The sequence below is a fragment of the Hippocampus guttulatus genome, chromosome 7, assembly GCF_054856545.1.
Source record: "Hippocampus guttulatus isolate MCC_2025c chromosome 7, RoL_Hgut_1.0, whole genome shotgun sequence".
Taxonomy (NCBI): domain Eukaryota; kingdom Metazoa; phylum Chordata; class Actinopteri; order Syngnathiformes; family Syngnathidae; genus Hippocampus; species Hippocampus guttulatus.
This window is the reverse complement of record NC_141267.1, coordinates 18,046,642-18,054,980: the sequence shown is the minus strand read 5'-3', so window position 1 is coordinate 18,054,980 and position 8,339 is coordinate 18,046,642. Positions and strand designations below refer to the sequence as shown.

The 8,339-nt window shown below is 42.6% G+C and overlaps 1 protein-coding gene across 2 annotated transcripts; it reads right to left on the bottom strand.

Annotated features, from left to right (window-relative positions):
- Nucleotides 1–486: 486 nt before the first annotated feature.
- Nucleotides 487–7,728, bottom strand: mysm1 (Myb-like, SWIRM and MPN domains 1). 2 transcript variants are annotated; one of them, XM_086115855.1, is made up of 20 exons: nt 7,658–7,728; nt 6,818–6,881; nt 6,674–6,744; nt 6,478–6,552; nt 6,290–6,359; nt 6,102–6,200; nt 5,281–5,744; nt 5,063–5,193; nt 4,267–4,370; nt 4,084–4,161; nt 3,940–4,010; nt 3,747–3,801; nt 3,160–3,210; nt 2,419–2,493; nt 2,161–2,349; nt 1,958–2,090; nt 1,503–1,608; nt 1,214–1,271; nt 1,101–1,120; nt 487–1,009 (listed from the first exon to the last, which is right to left on the bottom strand). In XM_086115855.1, exons 1-20 carry the CDS (start codon nt 7,711–7,713, stop codon nt 949–951), a joined length of 2,031 nt encoding a protein of 676 aa, XP_085971981.1. In that variant the 5' UTR covers nt 7,714–7,728; the 3' UTR covers nt 487–948. The 2 variants fall into 2 exon arrangements, with proteins under 2 accessions (XP_085971981.1, XP_085971980.1); XM_086115854.1 differs by having other exon boundaries at nt 487–1,120.
- Between the last annotated feature and the right edge of the window lie 611 nt (nt 7,729–8,339).

Below are 8,339 nucleotides of genomic sequence, written 5' to 3'. Positions count from 1 at the left end.
ATAGTGTGACTAGAGTAATAATTAAGAGCAGTATAATACAAAATGCGTTCAGTAATATCTAAGTAAAAATAAAAAGTAATCCTACCACTAACTAGACAAATGTTGTAAAAGAAAAATTGTACTTTACTCTATTACTTGATACAAATATACATCAGTAACACATGAAACAGAATGCTTATAGTTTATGTATTGGATTCATGCTTTCACAATGTGGTTCCTTCCAGTGAGAGTGCGTTTATATTTATATGTATATTACCTGTACCTACGTAAAGAAAATGGTCACAATGGCTCAGCAATGTTGGTCTTTTTTTTAAAACAAAGAATCAAGAATATATGCCTGTTAGTATCACTAGGTTATCTATCTTCATATGTTGCTACAAATATCCATTGTTTAAACGGTTGTAGCACCGTGACATCTTTGCCGTTAGCCCTTTTATGTCGTTTTGGAATATTAGCATTAAGCTAGAAAAAATTCCCAAGGCAAAGTTATGTGGTATGATTCTCTTTGTTTTATGTTTAGTTTGACAGTACATTAAGCATGCATGTAAAGTAAGCAGGCCCACTTCGCATTTTTAAAAGGTTTACCCCCACCGTCTCACCCTCTCAGATCTTTCCTTACAAGTTAAAAAAAAAAAAAAAAAAAAGATTGAGCAACAGATCATGTTTTGAAAAACCTGTATGCCGGGTCACTTGAAACTGTGTACACAAATAAGCAACTTTTTCTTCTAGAGAGTTCAGTGTATTGTTTGTCCAGAATGTATTTAAAATCTCAGTGGACATATAGTTGTATAATATATTGGTAAAAAAAAGTATATACAAATGTAGCATTCTAAATACAATCATATCAGAGTAAATAGTCGTGTCCAGTGGACAGAACAGAGCCAAGATGCAGTGTGTTGCTCGAGTGGGTTTCGTCGCCTCCCGAATCCTCTTCGACATCTCCCGAACTCACGGGTGCGGGCGAATTACTTGACGAAATGCTCTCCTGGTGCTCGCCTTCAATGGGCTGCTGGGCGATGAAGTCAGAAAGGAAGAGAGCGTGGATTTGAGTGAGGAAGGCTTCTCCCTCTTCGTTCTCGTCGGGCAGCGGCTCCAGGTACCTTGCCAGCGATGACAGCATCTGAACGTCGGACAAGTAAGAACACGGAGAACAAAAAAAATGGTACACTGTCCCTTTAAGAGCAATGTTCGGTTGATGGATGTGTCTTGTTACCTTTTCCAGACAGGTGAGGTGGGAGTCCCTCCGGAAAAATCGCTCCATACGCACACTCCTAGAAAGAAAACGTCAGAAATACACTAGGGGGGTGCATCTCTCCAATAAAAGACGATTTGAGGTTATGATGCAATGAGCTTCTTGATGGAATTTTTACAATCTGAATGACCTTGTCTACTACTGTAAATGTTTTTTTTTTTTCCTCCGAGCCTATTACATCGGCAAGCCGATTAATCAGACGGGCGGTATTTCAAACCAAAATGGTGGACGGTGGAGTTGGATTTCTCACCCAGATGTTCGGGAGTATTTGTGAATGATCCACAGAGCTCTTCTTAAAGACTGATCCCAGTCTGGGATGTCCTGTGATGGCAGGAAGTCAAACTTGTAGGGAAGCTCTGTGAAGAAACACAAAATGTTAATTTTATTCCCAATAAAGAAATAAATACATAAATCTCATGACATGACTTTATTCTTGTAAAAGTTAAGATTTTATTTTCCCCTCAAAGTATTCAACTTTACTCATGTAGAATGACAAATGCCTTCTCATAACAGCAGGCATTGATTCTCCTAAAATAATCTGAAATGGAAACATGACAGTTTTGTATTTTTTTTAAGTGGTAAGATTAAGAACCACTGGGCGACAATGGAATGACTCTCTCCCAATCATATTTATTATTTTTTTTTTTTTGATGATGTTGTGAGCCGGGGAAATGAAGAACAAAAAATGGTTTGATTTCAACATACTTTGAGGTGCCGGGGGGTCTTGGCACTCCTTGACCAACAAGCAGGTGGTTTGGGAATGGGGGGAGGGATTGGCCGGGTCATATGGGCTCACGATCATCCCGATAAACGGAGCACCGCCGCGGGAGAAATAACTCTAGAAATAAAACATAAGTGAATAAACTCGTGCTAAAAGGAAGAGTGGGCCACGTTTTGTTTCACGTCACCTGGAACTGGTCCTGCGTGTTGATGTCGCGCACGGATGGGTTTGGGTGGAAGGACGGGTGGGAGTGGTACCAACCCACCACGCTGAAGCCCAGAGAGGAGAGCACGTCGCAGGCCTGCGTCTGAGACAGAGGGTCCATCTCGCACTGGAGCCCCGTACTCATGCTGTTGCACGGCTCCGCCGCGCAGATCTAGGCGCACGCGTGTGTCCGTCAAGTCCCCATGGCGTCTGTGTTCATATTCAACAACGTACTCCCCACCTTCAACACTTTATCCTCCTCGTTGAAAGTTCCTCCAAGAAGACCGATCACCTCGCCTCGAGACACGTGAGCATGCTGACCAGAAAAAATGTTTAAAAAATAAGGTCAGTGCATTTATTTCATTAAGAACACATGCTCAATGGAAAGACATCCTACAAAGCTGTTAAAAAAACAAAAAGGAAGAAAACCAATGTCATCCTTTAGGTAAAAATCTATCAAATCTGTTATATTTTGTGGGAAGATTTTGTCAAATCCAAACAGGTATGGCTCTTGTATTGGACATCATCCATGATAGTAATATCATACTTGTTGCCGTAAAATGAAGTTAAAGACAAAATTGTTTACTCTCATAAAATTACGATTTGAGTCCCACAAAATTATGTTGTTGTTTTGTCGTGTCATATGAGTCACGCAAAGGGTAAACATAAAAAGCACTTGACAATAATATACAGTAACTTAATTATTGCAAAATTACACATTTTCTTGTAATTTACTGGTACATAAAGAAATAAATACATGAAAGTACAACTCGATTGTTTACCCTTTTTAGGTCATCACAATGCTACTTTAATTTTGAAAATTTTTAAATTTCATCCTGTAATATGAGTGGATTCATGCAAAAAATAAAATGTGCTCACAGCATTAAAACATCATTTCCATAACATTCCTGGACATTTTTTTCTCTCAATATATGTATATTTTTAAACTAACCACATGTAGTTTGTGTGAATGTGTGCTTACCATGTCCATAATCAGCAGCGTCTCAGCACACACAATGACTCTGAATGGTTCCTGGGAAAAATTACATGGTGATGAGAACTTTACTGTTTCAGCGTGAGTTATTAAAGGGGAATAAGTCAAGTGGCAAAATTGCCTTGCCAAAAAGAAGTTATATGCAGTCGCGCTAGTCTAAACATGTTATTCTGATTAATATTGTGTTTGTGGCATGCGAGTTAAGCAGTAAAATTCACCTGTTTTTATCCATCTCAAGGGGCGGCCATTTTGACAGTGGCCGTCGACTGAAAATGACATCATTGTCGCTCGGGGTTCAGGGAACACGAAATCATGGCTTAGCTTCACAAAACAGGTGATCCGTGATTGGTCGTTACCTGAGCCCTGAGCGACTGTGATGTCATTTTCAGTCAACAGAGAGTGGCACAATGGCCACCCTCAGAGATGGACAAAAACCGTGGTGGCTTTTACCGCTGGTCTCATATTCCACATATTCATTATTAATCAGAATTCCGTGATCAGGCTAAGGGAGGACATATTACTGTAAAGAAAATTTATGGGTTTAAAGGAGATTCCTTCTCGCGATAGTCACTGACCTGTGCATCCTCTCCAAAGCACCTACATGGAATGAGCTGGAAAGGATCAAAAGACCTAAAACAAGTCACAAGTAACATGGACGGTGGTTGTTATCAAACACAATGGATGACGTGTGTGTGTGTGTGTGTGTGTGTGTGTGTGTGTGTGTGTGTGTGTGTGTGCGTGTGCGCGAGACGTAAGATTGCCGCTCACCCTCTGTGTCTGAACATTTTGCAGGCTTTGGGGCGCTCTCTATGCATGGCCAGCTCCGCGGCGCTAAGATGCTAACAATAACAAAGATGAAGATGCGAGCGCCATGAAATGGTGTCTGTATTTATGCGTGCGTGAGTTACACACCTTATATGTTTGTCCCTCCAAGTCTTTGGCGTCGCACCAGTTTCCCCACCTGTCTCTCACGCGTCGCTTTCTGGTCCGCTGCCGGCACACAAGCAACCAGGAAATTTGTGGGTGTTCATGTTTAAATGCTATAATCGTCACATTCGCATTACGACAAAGGATGACAAAAAAAGGCCACTTTACCATACTCTGTAACCTTTGGGCCAGCTGGTAGGCCTCCCGCACGTCTTTGCCCTCCTTCTGCTTTGTGCGGTCTGCCACCCGGGGCCGATTATACACCGCTTGCTCTGACAAATCAGAAAGTTTCATACAAAATAAAGATTTTTAAACCCATGAATGTATAATATGTCGACAATAAATGAATACAAAGTAATTTATAAATAATAAGGACATCGCAGATAAAAAATTGTGATCAGAAAATGTAAAGAAGAAAGACATAAGTGCAGAATATGCATTGGGGATTTGTGAGGAGACCAGAGCACCGGGAGCAAACACACATAAGGGGAAAACATGGAAACTCTTCACAGGAAGGCCGCAAGCCGGATTCGAACCCACGATCTCAGAACGGTGAGGCAGATGTCCACCGTGCACCAAAACAATTACAAACAAACTGAAATATAAATGGCGGCGCGGTGTTTGACTGGTTAGCACGTTGGCCTCACAGTGCAGAGGTGCCGGGGTTCGATTCTGGCTCCGGCCTTATCGTGTGGAGTTTGTATGTTCTCCCCGTGCCTGCGTGGGTTTTCTCCGGGTACTCCGGTTTCCTCCCGCATTCCAAAAACATGCATGGCTGGTTGATGGAACACTCTAAATTGTCCCTAGATGCGAGTGTGAGCGCGCATGCTTGTTCGTCTGCGATTGGCTGGAAACCAGTTGGGGGTGTGCCCCGCCTACTGGCCGAAGACGGCTGCGATAGGCACCCCCCGCGACCCTTGTGAGGATAAGCGGATCGGAAAAAGGAAAATGGATGGATTCCTACCGCAGTTGAAGTTTATGGCGCCGATGAGCTCCAGGTACGTGTGGATCCTCCCGATGCAGTTGACGTCGCCGCAGTTCTTCAAGCCGGGCCGCACCGAGGTCTTGTTCAGGTACTTGGGTTTGCTCTTCAGCCTGCGACATCACCACAATGGTGTTAGCGGTCCGCACGCTCCTACTGTGTGCTACGTACTTAAAAGTGTTTTTGTTTTCTGGCTTCACCACTGGTCCAGGATGTAGTTGCGGATCTTCAGATATCTCTCAGGTGTCTTGGAAGGCCGTCCCTCGAAGAACTCCGGGATGGCTTGCTTTTCGTCCTCGCTGATGCATTCCACGTCCAGCTCCACTTCCTGCTCTGGCACATTGAGCTCCTCTTCCTCCTCTTCCTCGTTATCTTCTTCCTGTCTGTAAGGCTCTGCAGTATGTTCCCTCTCTTCTTCCTCCGCCCGCGTGGACCCCGTTGACGTTTCAGCCTCCGGGTCCTCGGCGGGCTCTTCCAATAGGCCGAGCGAAGGTGCGGGCGGAGGTCCGGGCTGGACCTCGCCGCCGAGGTCATCGGTGATGTCCACGTCTTCGTCCTCATCCAGCATCTCCATGCGCACCATGTTGGCAGGGCTGGGCTGAGCGTGCGGTGAGGGCGGCGCAGCGCTTGCAGAGGGAGCCGCCATGCCCGGTGCCATCTTTGCCTGCGGGGTGGCAAAAAAAAAAAAAAAAAAGCAAACGTGGGCTTGGTTGGTGTCATTTTTTGAGAAGAAATAAAAGGGATTTAAGTCTATTCAAGCTAGACGAGTGAAAAAAAATGCACCTTATGATGTTTTTATTTATATCTTTCTATGTACAAAAAAAATAACGTGACAAATATGAGATGAAATAAAAAGTAAATGATTTTATAAATAAAAGCGCACATTATAAAATCAGTTTGACTTTGTTTTATGTCAGATAAAAATCTTGATGGCTTGAGGGCTGCAATCACAAATGTCATAATTATTATTCCTTAATAATACTTGGGTGCAGTAATTTCCATTGAAATGAGCACAACTCACCTTGTGTTTCAAATACTGTCTGGCGTAGTTCTTGACCTGAAGGACGCTGCGGCTGCCCACCAATTTGGCAATTTTTGTCCACCTTCGCCCAAACTGCGCCTACACGCCGACAAGACCGCCGACATGCTTTATTTTAATGATTTGATGATGACGATGATGATGATGATGCATCAGTTTTAAAAACATACCAGCCCCTCTTCAAACAACTCTTTTTCCTGTTTGGACCATCGGGAGGAGGAGGAAGTCTTAGCCGGAGATCTGAACAGGAAGCCAGCAGGTGAGACAAGTTTAAAGGGATGGGATTATGTCAAATTGAGGAACCAAGTAAATATTTTGCTGTAAAATATCTGTTCTATCTGTTTGTACATATACTTACTTCTTCACTTTAGGCTTGTTGTTGGCATCACTGGGCCAAATATGGTCGGGAATTGTTTGGCCTTTCAGGTAGTATCTAAAAGTCGTTTAGGTCAAAAGATCGACCAAATATTCGGCTCCAAAGCTGATAAATGAAGCACAGACATGGGTGATCTGTGTAAAGAGTTCATGGCCTTGAAGGGAAAAAAAAAGGATACTGCTCCTCCAGTAGCATTTTGTGGATAGCTTCTCGGTTTTCGTTGCTGATGGACGTATCCAACTCCCAGGGCTGAATGGCAAAAACATATTGTCAACATAAGCGGATTCAGAATGTATAAGAAGAGTAAAGCTAGGTTTATTACCAGAATGCCCACATTATTCTTCCATGCAGACTGCTCCTGAAATAACCCTTTTGGATCTTGCTCGCTGTAATGGAAATAACACTGAATCATTCACTAGTGCCTAATTAGTATCTCACCCACACAAACCACATGCACACACACACTATCCAGGACCAAGTCTTGCCCAAGACCAAAACCTCTGGGAGTCAAGACCGAGACAGTAACAGAACCAAGACCAAAGAAATCAATTTAAAAAAACATGACAAGCTTGAATAGTTCAAGAGCATTCGCTCTTGAATTTCATTTATTTTAAACACATTTGACAGCCAAACACATGGTCACAAAAAACCTCAGTCACAACACTGAAAAATGATGGTGGGGGGGTTAGCAAAACGTGACTCGAAGGTATTTGCTGTTTTACCTTTTTTTTTCTACTTATCAAACTAATAAAGTTGAAGCAGAAAAGCGCTTGTCTTGACGGAAAATCGTGTAAACTCGTGTTACACTGTCACAATCGGTTGTGCCCTTTCAGGGTGCATAGTGGCATACATTTAGAGGATTATATCGGTCATATACTAACTGCTCGTTCGAACTAAACTCCAAAATGGCTAACTCGCGATGTATAGGTTACTATAAAGTGCATTAGGAGTAATCTTAAACCGGTCATTTACTCCTTTAACAATCATCCAGGATACGACAGAAGCCTTACAGGCTCAACACAACTACCGTATGCTCATCTTCAATTTAGCTAGTTCAACAGAAATTACTCGACCAGGAGCCCAAAAATTGGAGGCTCGAGGGAACGCGTGTAACCAGAAAGCCATAATAAATGAGAATATTCGGAACTATAAAGGACATTACCCGATATTAACATCGAACTCGTCTCCTTCGATGTCAACATCCACCTCGTCCTCCATCTTGAAGGAGGAACGTTAAAAGTATATAGGTGACCTAGAAGTGACAGCGACACACTGTGGCTGGAGGGACTAACTGCGTCACGAAATCATTTAAAGCAGTTGACAGGAGAGCCCTGCCGAGGGTCATCAATAGTGCCCAGTGGATCACTGGTCACTCGAGTGTACACACAGCGTCATAAATTGGGATTTAGCCATGTTAAGGATTAACTAATCGCATTCAAACTCACAGTTATGCGATCGTAAATGGTAGTCAGCCCATATTGTCACCATATTAAGTCCGTGATTAATATCAAATAGATGTCCACTGTTCTAGCAGGCTTTTCCTTTGGTAACTTTTAATATTTCTTTCCACCTTGATGAAAAAAAAAAATTCACATTTGGGTTTACTCGCTCTCACAAGTAAAATGTGTTGGGACTGTGTTTCTGACTCTGTCAAGATAGCCACTAAAAGCCAAATTTTCTACAGTATTAATGATGTGGAAAACAACTGTAAATAGCACTGCGATTTATCCATTTTGTATTTATATTGCACTTAATTGAACGGTGTTTGTTTGTTTTTTCTTCTTCTTACTGCCTACATTCTTGCTGCTGGAGGCTGTAAATTTCCCCAGTGTGGGACAAATAAA

Coding starts and splice junctions, on each gene's coding strand:
- mysm1 (XM_086115854.1), bottom strand. CDS start 7,713: ATGGAGGACGAGGTGGATGTTGACATCGAAGGAGACGAGTTCGATGTT. Junction 6,553..6,673: donor AAAATGCTACTGGAGGAGCA/GTATCCTTTTTT, acceptor AACGACTTTTAG/ATACTACCTGAAAGGCCAAA. Junction 3,211..3,746: donor GCTTTGGAGAGGATGCACAG/GTCAGTGACTAT, acceptor AATTTTTCCCAG/GAACCATTCAGAGTCATTGT.